Here is a 20,938-nt window from a genome sequence, read left to right as displayed (position 1 = left end):
CCCACCCCCCAGGGACCAGACACCCCCGGCTCAGATGTAATGTGAACTCCCCCACCGCGCGGAGAGAGCACCGCCGGGCCCAGGAAGCCGGCACCCCGGGGACACGGCCGCCGTTGCAAAGGGGCCCGCACCCCCCACCAGGGAAGAGGCAGGGGACAGATGGACCCAGGTCCCACCTTCCATGCAACATGTGTGTGCATGTATGTGTGTTTGAGAAGGTGTGTGTGTGCATGTGTGTGTGTTTATGTTGGGATGTATATATTGAAGGGGGAGGGGTGTGTGTACTAAGGGGGGTGCAGTTAAAATTGGCGGGTAGGGCACTAAGGGGACATCTCCTGATTACTCACAGTGACGTCCCCTCACCCTCCCCACCAAGGGGCCCTAAATGTCTAAGGTGCGGTTAAAATTGGCGGGTAGGGTGCCAGGAGGACATCCGCTGCTTGCTGGCAGTGATGTCCAAGCACCCCCCCTACCAAGGGCCCTACATGTCTAAGGTGCAAATAAAACCGAAAGAGGGGGGACCCACTCCATACGGCAACCACAGGAGGGGGGTCACTGCCTAGTAAACCCCCCCCCAAGGCTCATCGCAGGCTAAGCCCCCCACCCCCTCACCCTATTATGAGGTTATATGAGGAAGGGGGTAAGTTGGGGACAGCTGATAGACTGTCCCCCGGTGGTCAAACAGCTGTCCCCCGCCCCCCCCCCCAGCAAGGGGGCCAGGCCCACCCAGCCCAGGGGCCCCACCCCCGGAGGCGCCGACACCCCAGGCCCAGCACCACCCCCCCCACACAGAGAGAGAGGAGCCAGAAAGCGCCGCCCCCCCCCCGGAGCAAGCCCAGGCCCCCACCCCCAAACGCCGGCCCTAGAAGAGCTCTGGTCAGGCCTCGACGGGACCGAGGCAGCCAACCAGCCGGGGAAACCGCCAATGGTCTCAGCGTAGACCCCGACCCGTCAACCCCCCTTGCCCCGTACCAATAGTGGACCCCCCCCCCTCCCCCAGAATGCCCCCCCACAGGTCAGGGCCGACAAGACCCCCCACCCCACCCCAGACCCCGCAGCCGAAGCGGAGGACACCCAGAGCGACCGGGGGCCCCAAGAGGGTTGTCCCGTCCCGCCCCAGAGCCAGGGAAGGGCCGATCCCAGCCCCAGGCGTAGATGGGAAGCCCATCCAGCGGCGCTGGGCCCCCCCCCCGAGCAGCGCCCCCCGCCAACCCCCCCCAGCACAGGCAAAGGGACCACCCCCCCAAGCCAGGCCAGACCACCCCCCCACCCCCCCACCACGCACCCCCACACCCAAGCCCAGAGGACCACGCAGCGCCCCAGCCCGCCCCACCCAGGCGCCGGACCCGATCCCCCGACCAACGGAGCCCCCAACAACCCCCGCCAGGCACCGGAGGCCCCGACCCCCACCCCAGACTCATTTTCACTGGGGGCCACATCTGCATAGTGTCTGTCCTCAAAGGGCCAGATGTAACTTATACATGTAACTAAATGTAATGGAAAATAAATGTAACTACTCCTTAATGGTAAATAACTCTTTATAACTTTTTAAAGTGACAATTCCAGTTGCATAGAAACATTTGTTAGCTTGTTGTAAATCCTTTACGTTAGATTCTGTCAGGTTAGGTTATATGGACAGTGTTTACGTCCTGATGTATAGCTGACCAATCTGAGGTTTCAAGTCAGATTACCCCTAATTATGAATGAATACACACCATCTTTTGTTTTAAGAAATGAAAAACTTTTATGCTCTCACAGGCCACATGAAATGACATGGGGGGCCACATCTGCCCCCGGGCCTTGAGTTTGACACGTGTTCTTTAGGAGGAAGAAAACGCACACATGAACCAGGAGAACACACAACACACACAGAAAGACCCAGCTGGGATGGGAACCAGGATGTTGTCACTGTAAGGCTAGAGTGCGAACCACTGCACCGCCGTAGATAGGGCGGGGACAACCTCCAGTCACGCAGCAGGACGAGATCGTCTGCCAAAAGCAGGAGATCCTGTGGTCTCCAAAGCCGTCGTCCCTCAGGACCAGAGAGTGGCGGCGTCCTTTCAGAGTCACACAAGCTTCAGGAAAAGTCTGAGTGACTGCCGGGAACAGCAAGGCCAGCGACAACACTGTTGTTGTCGTCATGTGATCCTTTGTGTGTGTTTCTGCAGAGTGATGTCACCACAAAGGCTCATGGGTAACCAAGGCTGGAGGTGCTGGGAGTTCAGGAGGACACAGGTCTGACGCCCCCTGATAGAAAGGGCTCCAACCACGTTGTTCTACTGGAACCACAGGGGCAATGAGTGGGGGGAACAGCATTTCCACTGGGGGGGGGGGGGGGGGGGGCATGCTGGAGCCACAAAGTGTCTCTGCTGGCCTGGGGGGCTCTGCAGCTCATGGAGGTCTGGTTTTCTAGACAGCTGCCCTCATGGCTGCACAGGTTTCACTTTGGTCTAGTGATGAGGAAAGAGAACTTTTGGGGGGGGGGCAAGAGTCTGTCTCAATAATTAACTGTGTCTCACATAGTCAAATCTGTCATTAAAAGACGTTTGTTCACTTATTGAAGGTTAGGATCTCAAAATGTTTGAAAACGGAAAAACATGCAAATAAACACAAAACCCGAATGGGGGCAGATACCCCCCCCACACACTAAATAAATGATGGTTTCTATTATCCTTGTGCATTGATACAAATGCATCATCATCATTGATGAGCTGTTTTTTCTTTCACCGGTTGCTGTCCATCAGACACAAACCAAGCTGGGATTTGAACCTGTGACCTGCTGCTGTTACAAAAACAGATTTTTTAGTGACAGACGTTTACAGTTTGGACGCATGTGGAACTAAGAAGTTCAAAAGAAGTGAACAAGATGCTTTTTCCAGAGAAAAAGCAAAATGGAAATGACAAAAGTAGGATTTTCTAAACATGAACAGAATCTGGAGACGCTGCTACACAGAAGAGACCAAAGTCCTTCCCCAAGAAGACGTTCATGTGGACGTAGTTCAGCAGATGTTTGATCCCAGAGCTTTCTTCAGTTCTGAATCAAACAGAAACTGGTTTGATTTCTCTGATGTCCATCCAGTAAACATGTCACAGGTTCCCTTCAGCACTTTACCGTCTGCATCTCCTCCTGCTGGTAGCATCCGGTATTGCACTGTTCAGATTGTCCTTGGACCAGGTTGAAGGGCAGCTGGAGGGCTGAGTGTGTGCACGTGTGTGAAAATCTGAACTTGGCTGGGATGAACAGTGTTCTGTGAACTGTTCGTTCAGAGACAGAGAACTTTCTAAACTCTGTTCAAACCAAAAGGACAGCAGTAGGTCTGACAGCAGAAGAAGGAACGCCGACCATGGAGACCGTGGACAATTGACAGGAAATGGACCTCCTCCTGTAACCCTTGTGCTATCCTAGGCACTTTAACATTGGGAGTGGGGTCATCTAGACCCACTAGACAGTGCTCTGAACCTTTTTTCTTCAATGATTTGTGATCTTCACTGGTTTCCATGGATTACATGAAATCTTTCCACCTTTATCCACCTTTGTCATGGTAGGGAGAACACCTCAATGGAAGGGGGGGTCATCTAAGATAGCACAAGGGTTAAAATCATATCCAGGACTGTAACTCAAGACAGCTAGAACAAGAACATGGACTTCGACCAAAAAATAATAATGATACAAACGCCCCTCTCACCCTCCGCGGGTGGTTTCTCCTCCAAGCTGGGGTCATCTACCAGAGGCCTGGGAGCTTGAGGGTCCTGCAGGATCTTAGCTGTTCCTGTTCTTTTCTGGACTGAGAGGTCTGAGGTCTTTCCAGGTATCTGTTGTAGCCACTCCTCCAGTTTGGGGGTTACTGCCCTGTGTTCCAATTACCACAGGCACCACTGTCACCTTCACTTTCCAGGCTTTTTCCAGTTCTTCTCTGAGTCCCTGGTATTTCTCCAGTTTCTCATGTTCCTTCTTCCTGATCTTCCCATCGCTTGGCACTGCCACATCCACCACAACTGCTTTCCTCTGTTCTTTATCCACCACTACAATGTCTGGTTGGTTCTCCATTACCATCCTATCAGTCTGGATCTGGAAGTCCCACAGGATCTTTGCCCTCTCATTCTCTACCACCTTCAGAGGTGTTTCCCATTTTGACCTTGGGGTTTCCAGTTCATATTCTGCACTCATGTTCCTGTATATTATTCCAGCCACTTGATTGTGGCGCTCCATGTATGTTTTCCCTGCCAGCATCTTACACCCTGCAGTTATGTGCTGGATTGTTTCAGGGGCCTCTTTGAACAGCCTACACCTTGGGTCTTGTCTGGTGTGGTAGATCTACACCTTGGGTCTTGTCTGGTGTGGTAGATCTACACCTTGGGTCTTGTCTGGTGTGGTAGATCTGAGCCTCTATGGCTCTGGTGCTTCAGAGCTGTCCTGTAGGCCAGCCCTTTCTAGCCATTGGTAGGACTTCTTGATATCAGCCACTTCAGTTATGGTCCGGTGGTACATCCCATGCAGGGGTTTGTCCTCCCATGAGGATCTGTCCTCCAGCACTGTATCCTCTGCTCTCCATTGCCTGAGACATTCACTGAGCACACTGTCAGTTGGGGCCTTGAGCTTGATGTATTCATGGATCTTGGATGTTTCATCCTGGATAGTGGCTTCTATGTTCACTAGTCCTCGGCCTCCTTCCTTGCGGCTAGCATACAGTCTCAGGGTGCTGGATTTGGGATGGAACCCTCCATGCATGGTGAGAATCTTTCGTGTCTTAACATCCGTGGTCTGTATCTCTTCCTTTGGCCATCTTATTATTCCTGTAGGGTATCTGATAACTGGCAGTGTGTAGCTGTTAATTGCCCGGGTCTTATTTTTGCCATTGAGCTGGCTTCTCAGGACTTGCCTTACTCGTTGTAGGTATTTAGCTGTTGCAGCTTTCCTTGTTGCCTGCTCCAGGTTGCCATTTGCCTGTGGAATTCCAAGGTACTTGTAACTGTCCTCAATGTCTGCTATTGTTCCTTCTGGGAGTGAGACCCCTCCTGTGTGGACTACCTTGCCTCTCTTTTTCACCATCCGGCTGCATTTCTCGAACCCGAATGACATCCCAATGTCAGTGCTGTAGATCCTGGTGGTGTGGATCAGGGAGTCAATGTCACGCTCGCTCTTAGCATATAGCTTGATGTCATCCATGTAGAGGAGGTGACTGATGGTGGCCCCATTTCTGAGTCGGCATCCATAGCCAGTCTTGTTGATTATTTGGCTGAGGGGGTTCAGACCTATGCAGAACAGCAGTGGGGACAGAGCATCACCTTGGTATAGGCTATATATATATATATACTGTATATATATGTATATGTAGATAGATAGATAGATAAATAGATAGGTAGATAGGTTATAGTGTTTTCATAAATAATTGTATGTTTGCTTGCATAAGACTACCCCCCCCCCCCCCCGGATGGTTTAATTCCAGCTTCAACCAAATTAAGTCAATTCAATCGTTAATTTATGATATGGACGCCGCCATGTTGTAGCCAGACCCAAGCAGTGATTGGTCTAGGTCAGTCCGAGTCAATGTTTCTGTGACAACTACTCTGGTCAATCAGGAGTGAACTTGTTGGAAGGCCACACCCCCACCACTGAAAGCAGGCTACTAATGAAACATTTTGAACGTTGGATGTAGGGGCCAGCAGGCTCCACCTACTTTTATTCAATTCAATATTATTTATGAAGCCCAAAATCTCAACAACAGTGGCCCTTATTGAAACGTCTGATTGGTCAGTTGATAACTTGAACTACAGAAAAAATGAAGAGGTATCAAAGTTAGAACAGTTCTTCTGACCAATAGAATGACAGAGTAACAGCTGTTTGTTTCTCTATGGAAGTCTATGGGATTTTGAATTCTAGGAGCCACTTCCTGTTTGGAACGCCAGGGGGCGGGGCCACTCAGTCCAGTTCTCAAGTGCAGTCAGCGGTTGACCTCCTCATTGGTCAAAATGAGGAGGTCTGGGGCAGAAATGATCAGTTAAGTTCAGGTTAGAATCTTCCCGTTGAATCCTTTGTATCCATGATCCTTGTGATTTTACGTTTACTGTATTACGAAGCCCATTGAGACGACTGTGATGTGTTTTTGGACTATAAATAGAACTGATTAGATCACAGAGAACATGCTAGCAGCAGCTAAGCTAACATCTTCATCAGCTTCAGGTGTACGTCTCATGAAGCGCTTCTATGTTTTTCTGTTCTTCGTGGATCTGCAGAGACGTTTCCTTTCGTTCGTTCCTTCCATCAGAGCTTCTGGGGTTTGGGTCGTTCTCTCCCCACTGTGGTGCCCTTGAGCAAGGCTGCTGATCTAGCCGTGTCACACCTGGAACTGACACCCCCTTCAGCAGAGCCTCTGATGTGCCTGCTGGTCATGGGGGGCTGCAGACGGAACCTGAAATCCAGAAAGAATTCTGGAGTCTGGAATTTCTAACACCGGATCATCTCAGCCTGTGGCGCTGCTCCCACGATCTGCGCAGCCGCAGAAACCCTCTGAACGTGCCGGGAAGATCCTGTTCGGTTTAATGTTTTCTGCCTCCGCCGCTCCGTGATCGCGCGCGCGCGCGGGGTGGGGGGGCGGTCAGCCGTTGACAGTAAAATCAGTCTCTGCTCCGGACCAGCAAGCTGCAGAGGGTCCGCAGACCCCGCGCGCGTGCGTATGCTCGCATCTTCTCACAACAACAGAGCCGCAGAGCCTGCACGCGGAGGCCCCGCCCTCTGTGGACCGTAAAACCTGAAGCAAGTGCGCAGCCCTTTTCGGGGGGCGTGTCACTGCGCTGCGGCACGCGCGTCTGTGGGGGGCGGGGCCGAGGATACGCTGCCTCAACACAACAGCCTCCCTCACGCATGCGCACAGGGAGTGCCGTTAGAATGAGATTTTTCAATAAAAACAAGAGAGAAGTTTGGAGAACTCTGGTTGCTGGTTCCACGACCACGAGGTCTGAGTGGCGGGAGTTCTGTTCCCCTGTGTGGTTTACACCAGAGACCGTGTATATATCTACCTATATATATATAAAGAGAGAGAGACATGACCTTAATGACCTGAGTCTGTGTTGGTAAAGTATGAATAACTGATTAGAAGTTGAGAACTACAATGATAATTTATGTAAAGAAAATAAAAAGTTGAGTAAAGGAAAACGAGGGTGGACTTCTGTGCACTTTCCTCCTCCTTTAAGCCATGAATGACCTCCTTTGGACCAGTATCCACCAGCCTCATGTGTCATGGCCTTCATAGAGCTCATATCTACGCTTTGAGCCTCTGGAAAGTGCAGAAAAGTCTGATCCATTGTTGGTGCGCCTGTCTGGATCCTGGAGGAGCTAAATGAGCAGCGCTGCCTACACAGAGGACCCTCCATCTTTAGGGACCCCCAGCCCCCCTGTAGTGGACTGTTGTCCCTCAGGGAGGGGGTTCAGGAGCTGCAGATGGAGCAGGATGCTGAGGAGCTTCTTCCCACAGACGGTGAGACTGTCCTCCTCATGCATACACGCTCTCACAAACTAAGACCCACTGGATCACCCCAACCCCCCCACAACCCAAAGACATGTATGCATACAGACTCTCACCCCCCCCCCCCCCCCCCCCCCATAAGAAAGGCTCCTGCTAAATGCCTTAATGACTGAATGCTGGTCTGTAGTTTTATTGTAGTTGCGTCGTTGCTCTGTCATACTGAGGAACAACATCTCGTCTCACTTGTGTCTTTCTCTGCAGATACTATGTGTGAAATGAGAATAAACCAGTCTTGGATTTATTCTTCTTATTTATGATTCAGATGAACAAGTCCAGGTTCTTCTGAACCTTCATGGACATTTGTTCCATGCTGGCTGTGGAACCGCATTGACTTGTTGTGACAGGCTCACATTCACATCCAGGTGCAAAAATACAGATGCAGACAGTGGCTGCAGTGAGCCAGGCTACAGCCACGGGTGCAGATCAGAGGGTCAAAGGTCAGGACGAGCACCCCAACAACATCAGACATGCTGCTGTCACCTCATGACCACGCTGTCACTGTAAAGACCAGCAGAACGACACACCTGGAGGTTGATCCACGTCATTGAAGCCTTTGATTTTCTCCAAGTGACCAGTCGTGTTGGTGAATGTTAACCTTCTCCCACAATCCACCAGGAAGCTAAAGCCCCCCCCCCCCTGGGTTATGGTAGGAAAACTACCATAACCCAAGGGGGTTATGGTAGTTTTCACTACGAAAACTTTTACGACGTCATATGTTACTGCTGTTTTGTTGTTAGTTTTTAATCTTTGAGTTTCTAATCAGGCCTGAAAAAATACAATTGATTATTACTATCATTAATATTATTAACAGCTGTGGCCTCGTTGGCTCAGTCGCTCCTGGGGGGGACACAGACCGGAAGTCTGACATTTGGGAAGACCCGCTGTCGTTACTTTCTAAAAAAGCAAAATGGCGCGCCCGGACTGCAAGGGCGCGAGCGTGCACGTAGCGAACGAGGCCCAACATGTGGGCGGGAAAATGCTGCTGCGCCGCTACTCGCGTCCTTCCGGCGGCAGCCAAACAGACCGTCGACACGCGGAGCAGCAGCGACGTGGAGCGCGGAGCCCGACAGCCACGATCACCGAGCCCGTCCGCGGTCTGACGGGGGGAGCGGGGCTCGCGCAGGAGAATGAGAGAGCGCTCGCGGGCGGAAGGGCGCAGACATGAACGGGGCCGTGTACATCTCCTTCTTCCAGGGCCAGCTGGAGTCCGTGCTGGAGCAGGTCGTTCAGCTCGCCGTCCAGGAAATCAGCAAGACGGTGGGCTCCAGCCTGAACGCGCTGCTGCTGGAGACCGCCGTGAAGGAGCAGGAAAACCGCCGGCTGCGGCTCCAGCTGCAGGCGCGGGAGAACCGGGGCCGCGGCGCCGCGGAGGACGGCGGCTCGGCGGGGGCCGCTAAAGCCAAGGCCGGGGAGCTGCGGGGGGATGGCCGCAGGACAAAGCCCTCGCCGCCGCTGCCCTCGCCGCGCGCGCCTGGAGGTCAGGGCGGCGCGCGCGCCGTTCCCTTTGACACCCGCCGCCTGGAGCAGCGAGGACGGGTCGTGGGTAAGCCCCCGCTCCACTCACGCAGACACACGGGCGCGTGGCGCTGCTCCGCCTCGCGTAACTCCGCCGCAGCGCGAGGCTTGTAAACACGCGGAGGCCCGCAGCGTCACGCACCCGATCCCCGGGCTGGCGTGGAGCTCTGTGCGGGTCTACGGAGTCTCCGAGCGGGCGGAGAGCGACCGTGGCCGCCGGACCTCGGGAGGGAAGCGGACCGCGGGGAAGGAGATCCGGGTCCGGGATGGCGGGTTAAGGAGGAAGACCACCTCGACACGCCCTCCCGCGGAGCGAGGGGGCGAAAGTGGGCCGCGCCCAACAAACCCCCGCGTGGGTTAATCTGTTTTCACTGGCGCGTGGGGGTTGGTGCAGCAGCGACCAGCTGGTCTGGGGGGATTTGTCAACCCCACTTGCCTCAGAGCGGGGGGGGGGTCACATGACGTCATCACAGGTGTAGCTTCAGGTAAAGCAGCAGGTCTGCTTGGACGTTTGAGGGTCAAACTGAACCTCAGGTTGAGGTTCTGAGTGTTTGGATCTTCAGGTTCTTATGGATCCGCTCAGACTGCAGACGACCCGGTTCTGCTGACCTGCAGTCTTCCTCAGGCTGTGGAGATGATCATCATCTTCATCTTCATCGCTCCGTCGTTCTGACAGGAGGATGAACACGGAAGACAAAGTTCTCTGTCATACGTGACCCGTGACCGCTCTGGCTGCTGTTGTCTGAGGGAGGCTCCGCCCACGTTCATCAATCTGTAACCAATCAGTCCCAACCTTTGTTTACATTCCTGTGGAGCCCCCCCCCCCCCAGGGCTTTTGTTGTGAAGGGATGGCGTCGTTGCGACATCACCCCCCATGTTCCGCTCTTCAGCGTAAAACTCTTCCTGTTCGACCTTTAAACTCAGGAAAAGGTCACGGAGCCTCTGACCTGTGGGAGGGGCTTTCTGCACAGGACGGGGGGCTTCTTCAAGGGTTAAAAATAATCCGACTCCTCCTCTGAGGAGAAGTGGACTTGGTGCTGGCCTCCTCTTCCTCACCTCCTCAAAGGTGGGAAGATGAAGCGGCGGTGAGTCGTAGTGGAGGAGGAGCTACGGAAGCCCAGAGGAGACAAACGTCTGCAGCTCTGAAACCGGGTCATCGGGGTGGGGGGGTCTTTACTACATAAAGTGTGTCAGTGTGTGTCCTACTTATGGGGGGGCTCTGAGTCAAACTGAAATCATGTGTTTGTTGGCTATGTGAGTGTAGATCTTTGAGGCGGGGTGGGGGGCCATGTTAAAAAATGACAGGCTGACTGACTTGAAAGTTTCTGTTGGTTCCTATCCCAGCCTCAGAGCTGGGGGGGAGGGGGCAGAGCTGGGGGGGCCTGACAGGGTGCAGCTGAGGTTGGTCTGCATCAATCCTGGGGGGCCAGCCTCAGAGCTGCAGCAGAACCAAAGTTCTGTCCCAGCTGGGGGGACTTGAAACAGAACATCAATGGGGGGCCTTTCTCCCCGTGCAGGCGGGGGTTTTCTCCGGGGTCTCCAGCTTCCTCCCACCGTCCAAAAACACGCTTTGCTGTAAATTGTCCCTAGGTGTGAGTGTGAATGATTGTGGCCCTGCGACAGACTGGGGACCTGTCCAGGGCGTCCCCTGCCTTCACCCATAAGTGGCTGGGATAGGCTCCAGCAGCCCCGTGACCCCAAAGGGAACAAACGGAAGAAGATGAACGAAAGAATGATTTCCCAACTCAATAATTGTTTATACAATTCAAATGTACATATTTATCTAACTAAATGTCATTTTACTCCAATTCAATTAAATGTGTTTCCATATTCATTTATTGGACTTCTTGAACTCTCAGATGTCTAAGTTAGAGGCTGCAGATTTTCTCATTTTTATAAAATTAAAATAAATGATAGAGTGTGGATTTAGAATATGTACCATACATTTAATTATCACGACTCTGACTGTAAATTCAGTTCTTCTTCCATACTGTTGCACTAGTGCTGCTAAATATCCTCATCCTCCTCTTCCTCCCTCTCACTCATGGTGCAGAAAGAATTAAACATAACACTACAAATAACTAGACAAAACACAGTAAAACAGCTAAACAACTAAACACATTTGGTCAAAAACCCACACTTAAACCCAAATCCGTCCTGACAGGCAAAAGGAATGGTATCCCACAATTCCTTGCTGTGCCGATCCAACAGCAGCACCAAAGTTACACCTACATCTTTCCAACATCCATATGTGGTCTTATCACCCTCTCACGGTGGAAAAAGTATTATCTGAGCTTCTTCATCCACTAAATCATCTTCAAATGGACACGCCATGCTGCTTCACCTCTCTGAAAACAAACTAACCTTCAACTAAACCTGCTCCAGACCAGGTTATGTTCAGAGTATGAGTTGCTATGGCAACTTGACCTACCCTGAAACATACCTCCATTTCTGGAACCGAAAGCTGAGGTTATCAACTTCCTTAGCCTCAAACTTACCGTGGCAGCTAGCAGAACCTGCTCTCTGGAATGCCCCTGTTTGTTTGTTTACGCTCGTGCACAGATTCATGTTTGTTTGTTTACGCTCGTGCACAGATTCATGTTTGTTTACGCTCGTGCACAGATTCATGTTTGTTTACGCTCGTGCACAGATTCATGTTTGTTTACGCTCGTGCACAGATTCATGTTTGTTTACGCTCGTGCACAGATTCATGTTTGTTTACGCTCGTGCACAGATTCATGTTTGTTTACGCTCGTGCACAGATTCATGTTTGTTTACGCTCGTGCACAGATTCATGTTTGTTTACGCTCGTGCACAGATTCATGTTTGTTTACGCTCGTGCACAGATTCATGGACCCTCCTGTTAGACGTCACAGGTGTTTTGCTGCCCAACAGTCTGGATGAACGGGTCGTTCTTTGGTTCTGTGGAGTCGCTTTGACCTCCTGCTTCCTGCAGACTGACCGTCTCCTCCTGTCGTCCTGCAGACCAGCTGAAGGTGGTCATGGAGCAGGTTCTGGACTTTGCTCTGCGAGAGCTGACCAAGATCGTGGAGGCGTCGGTCGACAACCTCCTGCAGGACATCTCCAAAATGGACAGGGAGCAGCAGGCCCTGGAGGAGAAGCTCGGGGGGAACGTCGAGCAGGGGAGGGGGGAAAAGTCTAGGGGGGGCCCAGGAAGGAGGAGGGGATCGGAAAATGATTCGGTATCCCCTAGCGGGTCTGAGGATACCCGGGGGGAGCCTGGAGAGGCATCCAAGGCGACGCCGCCCACAGATGGTGAGGATGGGGGGCAGAGGATAATGTCAGAGATGGACCTCTGGTTCTGATCCAGACTGCAGACCCCCCCAGCTGTATTTTACCTCTCTTCTGTCTTCTTGCCCCCAGACACAGAGCGTGCCCCCGCCCTCTCTGCCCCCCAGGATTGGGTCCCCGTCTTGGACAAGGTTTTTGGTCAGAAGTGGTGCAGCGACATGTGGCAGATGAAAGAGCTGGAGGGGGGGGGGACTGGGTGTGGCCTGGGTGAGGAAGGAGGAGACAGGAAGGTGCCTGTCCCCGCCCCTCCTGCGATCCCGGAGCCATCTCCCTCCTCCCCTCAGCAGGACCCTCGCTGGACCCCCCTGGAAGACATGGAGGTGTTCTCCCCCGATGAAGGAGACACTGCAGAGGCTCAAAGGAGCAGCTCCTCCACAGGACCCCCCCTCAGCCCCACAGGCGAGGGGGCCGCTCCCACCGCCAACGAGCCAAGCGGTAAAAAACCTTGCCAAGGGGCCCCGCCCCCTGACAGGTCCTTGTGTTTTTATTTGATTAAAGACTGATCAGCATTTGCTTTGATCTACAGCTGCCATCTTGGCTGAAGCCCCGCCCTCGTCAGGGAACTGCTCCTCTGCCTCCATGCTTCATCGCCTCCTGACGCTGCCCTCTCAGCTCCTCGAGGAGGAGGATGAAGCTGCTGACAAGGAGGCGCTGGTTTCCCTGGCAACCAATGGAAGCAACGACTGGCGAGGAGACTCGGAGCTCCCGGTCCCCACTGCCAAGGAGGAGGAGGAGGACGAGGAAGAGGAAGAGGAGGAGGACGAGGAGGACAAAGGAAGGAAGGTGAAGGTTGGCGTGTTTCGTGTCGAACCCGCTGAGGTTTATGGGGTTTGGACACGATCAAACGTTTGACTCCACAGCAGGGCTGGGTGGGTAATCGCTTCAATCAATTAATCCGAATTTGTTGTTTTAGACGATTTAGTTTTGGGAAAATTGAGATATTAGGTTCTAAAAATAATGCTAAACGATGCTAAACGCTACGATGCTAGACGCTACGATGCTGTGATGCTAAACGCTACGATGCTGTGATGCTAAACGCTACGATGCTGTGATGCTAAACACTAAGATGCTAAACACTAAGATGCTAAACGCTAAGATGCTAAACGCTATGATGCTTAACGCTACGATGCTATGATGCTAAACGCTATGATGCTAGACGCTACGATGCTGTGATGCTAAACGCTACGATGCTGTGATGCTAAGCGCTACGATGCTGTGATGCTAAACGCTACGATGCTGTGATGCTAAACGCTACGATGCTATGATGCTAAACGCTACAATGCTGTGATGCTAAACGCTATGATGCTAAATGCTATGATGCTAAACGCTACGATGCTGTAATGCTAAACGATATGATGCTAAATGCTATGATGCTAAACGCTACGATGCTGTGATGCTAAACGCTACGATACTGTGATGCTAAACGCTACGATGCTATGATGCTAAACGCTACGATGCTATGATGCTAAACCTTACGATGCTATGATGCTAAACGCTACGATGCTATGATGCTAAACGCCATGATGCTAAACGCTACGATGCTGTGATGCTAAACGCTACGATGCTATGATGCTAAACCCTACGATGCTATGATGCTAAACGCTACGATGCTAAACGCTACGATGCTATGATGCTAAACGCCATGATGCTAAACGCTACGATGCTGTGATGCTAAACGCTACGATGCTATGATGCTAAACCCTACGATGCTATGATGCTAAACGCTACGATGCTAAACGCTACGATGCTATGATGCTAAACGCCATGATGCTAAACGCTACGATGCTGTGATGCTAAACGCTACGATACTATGATGCTGTGCTAACAGGCTGGAACACGGACCGGTTTAACATCAGACTATTTTCCCGGAGCGGTTTTTAGGACATGGGGGATAAATGCAACTAAATGAATTCATGGAACATTTTTAAAAAACTGTGACAGGCACTTAGTATGAAACTTTATTGGTAGTGTTTCTTTAACATTGCAGAGCCGGTGTTGAGCTGGAGCCCCCCCTCATGAGAACATCTTTACTGTCAATGTCAAGAATCACAATCCTGTTTTTAATCTGGTTTCATGTCAGAATGAATCACCTGGAGGCTGAATCAGGAAGAAGTCCCTTTCTGCTCCCCTTCAGTGAATCTGTCTTTGTTTTCTCAGCAGCTTTGAATCTTTGCTTCAGGCTGCAGGTGATGGACTGAACCCCCTCTATCATGGGGGGTTTTCAGCAGGAAAACAGAAGACTCATTTGGGATGGAAGATCAAACATTTCAGGTTCGGCGTGAAAACGCCAAAAGCAGAGATGGATTAGAAATCTTTAGAACAAAAACGTTTCATGTTTTCATGGTGTGGATTTTAGAATAACACCTAGTTATCAGCTGGACAGTCAGCGTTGCATTGTGGGAACTCTTTCAATGATGTCACACCAGCAGAGAGGCTGCAGCCTTCACAACGTGCACAGTGCACGTGCACGCTTGCAGTTACAACATTAATGACATTTTGAGAGAGTAGATCCAGATGTAATCCTTGGACCTAAGCAATGAAATGTAATCTAATTACACTGTGATAAAAGGCCGCTAACGTGCACGTACGCGTTCACGCAGTTCAGAAGCTGCTGTGGTTTCCATGGTGACAGCAGACCTGCCTCTGGTTCCGGTCTGTGACGCGGTGTCCTCTTGTCCTCAGAAGAAGCGGCGGCGGGTCTGGTCCGAGTGTGAGGAGTGTGGTCGGCGGTTCAGCCGGATGTCCCTCCTGAAGGCGCACCGGCAGACTCACGCCTCTGCAGACGGCGCCACAGACGCGCCCTCGCCCTCTTCTCCTCCGTCCAGCGCCACCTCGCCTCTCCGCTGCTCCGAATGCGGCAGGCGGTTCTCCTCGTCCACCCGCCTCAACAGCCACATGCGGACCCACCACGAGAACCGGTCCTGATTGTGTTCTAATGGAACAAAGATGCCCAGGGGGGCTTTTACTCTGAAAAGCTTCAGGAAGTGTGTTCATCACAGGCAGGTCGGACTTTGGGTTTTGGTCTGGATCCAGATACGGACTATGAAAGGAAACCGGAAATAAGTTTTCAGGGTGTTCCACTTTTTCTACAATGTTCTGGGCCGAGCGAGGGAACAGTGAGATCCGAGCCCGGTCCACACAAACCCAGGTGACCTCGGACCTCTGGTTCCGGTTCCACACCAGAATGGGAGTGTCCACTGAAGCGTGAGCTCCGCTGCACCGAGACGAAGACGTCGACTCCTCAGAACCTGGATTCCATCGTTGATGTGGACAGACCAGCTGCTAACAGAACCAGAACCACATGCTTCCGCCGATGAAGAGGAGCCGCACTCTTCCTCTGGACTGACGGGGATCTGATGGCAATAACGCGGTTGGTGGGCGCTTCCCGACCCAGGAGGACGGTTTGTTTCTAAGTGACCTTCGCCTCTGGACTTCTGTTGTTCTGGTCTGTGTGTCTTTTGTGGTCATGCTTCCTGCCCGCGCTGGGGGCGGAGCCACAGATTCGGCCTGCGTCTGTGGCATCACCTGTTGGAATGTGAATCATTTTTTTGACAGACTTTTCTCTGTGAGGCATGACGGCGCTTAGGGGGCAGCCCTCATTCCCTCGCCGCCGCCTCGCAGTGACACAGCGGCGTGTTTGAACGTTTGTTCCCGCCAAAGCAGCGCGTCTTCGTGTCGTCTGCGCCCACAACCTCCCGTCAGTTCAACGAAATAGTCTAACGCAGTAAATCTGTGATCGAGAGGCGTCCTCACAGCCCGCCGTTTTCAGATGGCGGTCATCAGTCAGAACGCGGCGTCCCGACTGAAGACATGCCATTGGTCAGGAGGGAGGGCTCTCTCTCCAATCAAATCGCTCCCTTTTACATTTTGTCACTCGGCAACAAAACAACGTAGAACCAAAAGCTGCGGATCGGAACCGCCATCTTTAAATCCTGAGCCAGCAGGAACTGGAGGCGGTTCTGGACTGAAACCCGATCTTGAGTTGTTCGCTCGCGTTTCTCCGTAACGTTTAGATCAAATTCTTGCAGCGGAAGACGACCTTTAACCTTTGACCTTTATTCCCCTTTATGTTTGGATCGTGTTCTGTTTGACTCAAAGCCGGCTCTGGACTCTTAGAGACGAAGTGGGTCTGAAGGACTTCCGGGATCGAACCCGTCCGGCGGCTGGTAGCGGACGCCTTGCTCCCGGGGACGATCGCTGCTCCTTCTGGATGAAAACGACGCACTAAAGGAGCCGTTGAAGAACATCCGCGTGGGTTTGGGGGGAGTTTCCTGCTGCTCCTGAGCGCCGCCCTGCTGGCGGCCCCACGTCTTGGCATACCTCATTTCTCGTGTTTCTGTGCGCGCACAGACCGAATACCTCACATGTACAGACGCTTGACCACGTTTCTGTTGTTTTGTTCCTTCCTTCTGGTCTCAGATTTTCCTCGCGGAGCCTGAAGCTGTCGGCTGAAAACCGGCGGCGTCGGGGAGACGGACCACCGTTTCCTGGTTTGATCAGACCGCCAGAAACCCGTTGGGCGTCTCCACCAAACCAGGAAACGGCTGCAGAGGATCAATAGCTGCGTTAGCAGAAACAGAAACCTGCTGGTGAATATTTAAGGATTGCTTTGTGTGGATGTTTGTTGAGGGACGCTTTTATTCCTCCTGGGGGAGAAAATGAAGTTCTCGGGACGTCCAGCAGGGGGGGGGGGGGGGGGGGGGGGGTACTGATCAGTGATCCTGCTGTCTTGTTACAAAGCCTTCAAAGAGAAAGCGTGCAGCTGGAAATCATTCAGAGGAGGAAGCGGAGGCAAGTGGGAGGAGCCAGACGCCTGAATCCGACCAATGGAAACTAACCATAAAAACGGCGGTGAAGCAGATGCCGGAAAATCGCGGCGTTTCTTCTGACCTTGAAAAATGTACGATTGAAATATGAAATATGATGTTCTAGACGCGCCGCGTAGAACCGTAACGTACCGCAGACGGCGGCTAACGCGGCGCTCTGAAGACGGACGTGACCATAATGTCATACATGTGATGAACATGAATACACACTGACATGCAGGCGGACGTCCCGCTGACGCACAGCAGCGACCTTAGTTACGCTAAGGTTCCAACCGTTCAGAGAACGCCGTTGAAGCTCCGCCCACCAGCCTCTCTGCTCTCATTGGTGGATGGTAGACCAATGAGGACAGGGCATCGTGCCACCTGCTGGACGGGCAGAACTTCTGCGCTCGGGTCCACATCCTGATGGAAGCGAGAAGCTGCTCAGCGATGTCGGCTTAGAACACTGAACTCTGCGAGGAGGAGGAGCTAAGAGTTGTAGATGGCGGTGGGTGGAGTCACAGAACAAACGTCCCCCTGAGGCGGGAACCTTGGTCAGAGTGAAGACGCGCGTTTCTTCCGGGGTCTGAAGCGGTTCCTGAAAGAGTCCGGCTCAGGTGAAGGGCGGGTCCCGGCGCCGTCGCCAGCACGGGACGTTTCTGCGTCGGGTCGTGGCGTCCGGCTCAGATTCCCGTCTGGAAGCTTTCGGGTTCTGGTGTTCACAGGTTTGATCCGAGCTTCCGTCAGAACCGGTTGAAGCAACAGGAGAACGTTCCTTCTATGAAGCGATTTGCAGCCACGCCCTTTCTCTGGGGGGGGGGGGGGGGGGGGGGGACACCTGCTGTGATGCGTTCAGGTGTTCATATCAGAACCTGCTCATGTGACGCTGGTCCACCCGTCAGAAACCGGAGTCCAGAAGAAGCAGCTCCTGGTTCTGGGGGGGGGGGGGGTTCATGTTTTCTCTGAAGTGTCTGTAAAAATGTTTTTATTGTTTTTTACTCGCCGTGTGGAAACGTCATCTCAGTGTTTTTGGATCTAATGCAATACTTTCCTACAGTCGGCCCGTTTTTGTAATTCAGCATCAGAGGAAGCGTTTCTTTGGGGGGGGGTCCTCCCCCCGCTCTTCCAGTGGCTGAGCTCCGGTACTAGTCGTGTAAAAACTCCAATAAATGTTGAGGACGAGCCGCCTGTCTTCTCTGCGTCTTTTCTCCACAGGACCGTGAGGAAGACCACGAGTGTTGACCTTCGTCACCGCTGCAGTGAAGGGGGGGGGGCGGGCGCTGACGGCTGCTGGTTTGGAAAAGACGGAAACTCCACAGTTCCTCAGCAGAACCGGCTTCCAGGTTCTGCTGAGAGTGATCCTGGTTCTGTGTCAGAACATTTTCTGTGGGAGGGAAGAACTTCAACCAAGCAGAAACTTCAAAGCTTTAAATGTGTCCAGACATCGGAGCGTTTCCGCCTCAGCCGTCCACCGACAGCCTCTGATTGTTCTGGAAATGGAACCGTTCCAGGTTCTAGATCACTTGGTGGAGCTTTTATGTTCGTTCCTCACTATAAACAACCCCGAAGCGCTTTTGGATCCGTTACGCATTTCTGAGGATTCCTCTAAAACCCAGCCCCTCCCAGTCCAAAACCAGTGTGTCCTCACATTGTGATGTCACAAAGTGAGGACACACCCCTTCCAGGAAGTGTTTGCGCTGCCAGCTCCGCCCCCAGGCTAACAGACACACCCACTTTCTCAGTGGAGCTAGCGGTAAGTAAATCTTTCATAGACAGAAGTTTCAAGGTGCTTCACAGGTTAAAAATGTAAAAACATAAAAGACAAAAAAGCAGAAAGCACATGAAACAATCATCCAAACCCTGTGACGGGGTTCTTCTCAGCAGCAAAAAAATAAATAACTCTGAAATAAGATGGCCAAGCCAGCAGACTCAAAATTTCAAAAATGGGATTTTATTGATCCCCCCCAAAAAAAATTATCAGACAAGTATTCAGCTGATTCTGGAAGAGCTTGTTGCCACCACTGCAACCAAGACGGCTCTCCCTCAACTGAGAAAAGTTCACCCCTAATAAAGACCTAGCCCCTCCCACAGGCCAATTATCCAAACACTTCCTTAAAACAACTTACTAGAAGATTCATCAACATAATTCCAAACTTACAGATATTTAACAGAAAAGCAACAACAGTTGAAATACAGAAATAGGTGTCATGGTTTCAGTTTGTTGTGTCTTGTTTTTCGCTTTAGTTCTTGTTCTGTCTTGTTTGGTTCTGTTTCCTGTTTTATTTTGAAAGGTTTCCTGTCTTGTCTTGTTTCTTGAGTTTTACTTCCTTTGGTCCCCATCTGCCCTGATCGTGTTCACCTGTGTCTTGTCTGCCCTGTCTGTATATAAGTCTTGTCTCTGCCTTCCTCCTGCGCTGGTCCATTAACTTCTGGTCGTGTGTTTAACGTCTTCATGTGTCTTCGTCCGTTCATGCCATGTTTCATGCCACGCCACAGTGAGTTTTTGTTTTGTCATCCTGCTCTGCAGCGCCTTTTGTTTGTTGTTTATTAAACCCCCTGGCCTTGGAACTGTTTGCCTCCCGCCTCTGCTTCTGGGTCCAACCGGCTCTCGAGCCACCCCCCTCACGTGACGATAGGTTTGAAACAAAATCAATTAGACAAAAAGGGGAACAAAGCAAAAAAAACTATTCTGACGTGTGACGTCACTTCCTGTTTCCTGTGGATATAAATGCTGATGTGTCCATTGCTCTGGTTTGGCTGTTGGTGGAGGAAAACTTTGACGGTGAGGGAGATTCTGTTTAAAACCAAGTGTGCACCCTTAGAATTAAACAAAACCTGAAATGTGAATGATTGTCCCACAAAACTATAATCTGTTACTGGGCTGGGAGAAAAGAGAAAAAAAACCAAACAACTAAGGCTCATGTTCAGGCTCTGTCCTGCAACCTGTGACGCTACTTCGTCACATCCCCAAATACAAACCGTTTAGAGTCCAGAGAACGCAGGAACAACGGAGCTCATTCCGGAGTTTAGGAAGGTTCTGTCTCCTCTGGTCCAGAACCGTGTGGATGGACCATCAACAGGTTCTGATCCACAGACCTCAGTGCACCAGATGGTCTGTAGGGGGCGATCAGATCACGGACCATGGAGGCCCTAAACGTCAAAACTAAGATTTTATATTGAAAGCTGTAATCAAGCGGGAGTCGATGAAGATCTTTGAGGGTCGGGGAGATGGGATCTGTTCTCCTAGTGCGGGTCAAGATCCTCACAGCACAGTTCTGGATCAGCTGATTGGAGTGCTGCTCCAGCCACAGATCTTTGTCAAAAATGAGACCCAAGTTTCTGAGGCTGGGTTTGATTGACAGCCGGGCCAAGAGAACCCATCCCAGCTTAACCTCTGGTAAAGCATCATCAGGGTAATAACTAGTGTTTAGCTGCAGAGTTTTCACAGAGCCGTCGTTTTCTCCGCATCAGAGAGTCCAGCTCGTGTCTCAGAGGACTGAACGAGCGAAATGGCTGGATATCATCAGCAAAGAGTGGTGAGTGGTAGGAGACATCGCTGTACTCCTGGATGACCTTTCCCATATAGTAGAAACAGAACAGAGCCCTGAGGAACCCCACACAGTAGGTCTGCTGGCTGAGACCTTCTGTGGCTGCTGAGGCCGACTCCAGGATGATGTCATGAATGACCCACAAGGAGAGAAAGGCGGAGCCTCAGAGATCGAGTCGTTTTACTTCCAGGTAGGAAAATTAGCTGAAGAATAACTTATTTCATCACGTGTGTTC

General features: G+C 51.8%; 1 protein-coding gene across 2 annotated transcripts; it reads left to right on the top strand.

Moving 5' to 3' along the window:
* The first annotated feature begins 8,532 nt into the window (after nt 1–8,532).
* si:dkeyp-113d7.10 (uncharacterized) lies at nt 8,533–18,339 on the top strand. Of its 2 annotated transcripts, none has more exons than XM_023957213.2 (5): nt 8,533–9,066; nt 12,024–12,314; nt 12,423–12,785; nt 12,877–13,133; nt 15,036–18,339. In XM_023957213.2, the coding sequence occupies exons 1-5, from the start codon at nt 8,685–8,687 to the stop codon at nt 15,273–15,275; spliced, it is 1,533 nt and encodes a 510-aa protein (XP_023812981.1). In that variant the 5' UTR covers nt 8,533–8,684; the 3' UTR covers nt 15,276–18,339. The 2 variants fall into 2 exon arrangements, with proteins under 2 accessions (XP_023812981.1, XP_023812980.1); XM_023957212.2 differs by having other exon boundaries at nt 15,033–18,339.
* Nucleotides 18,340–20,938: the final 2,599 nt, after the last annotated feature.

Source organism: Oryzias latipes, chromosome 8 (genome assembly GCF_053564925.1).
Source record: "Oryzias latipes strain Hd-rR chromosome 8, Olatipes_Hd-rR_3.1".
Classification (NCBI taxonomy): Eukaryota; Metazoa; Chordata; class Actinopteri; order Beloniformes; family Adrianichthyidae; genus Oryzias; species Oryzias latipes.
The sequence above is the reverse complement of the archived record's forward strand: the minus strand, read 5'-3'. Positions and strand labels throughout refer to the sequence as shown.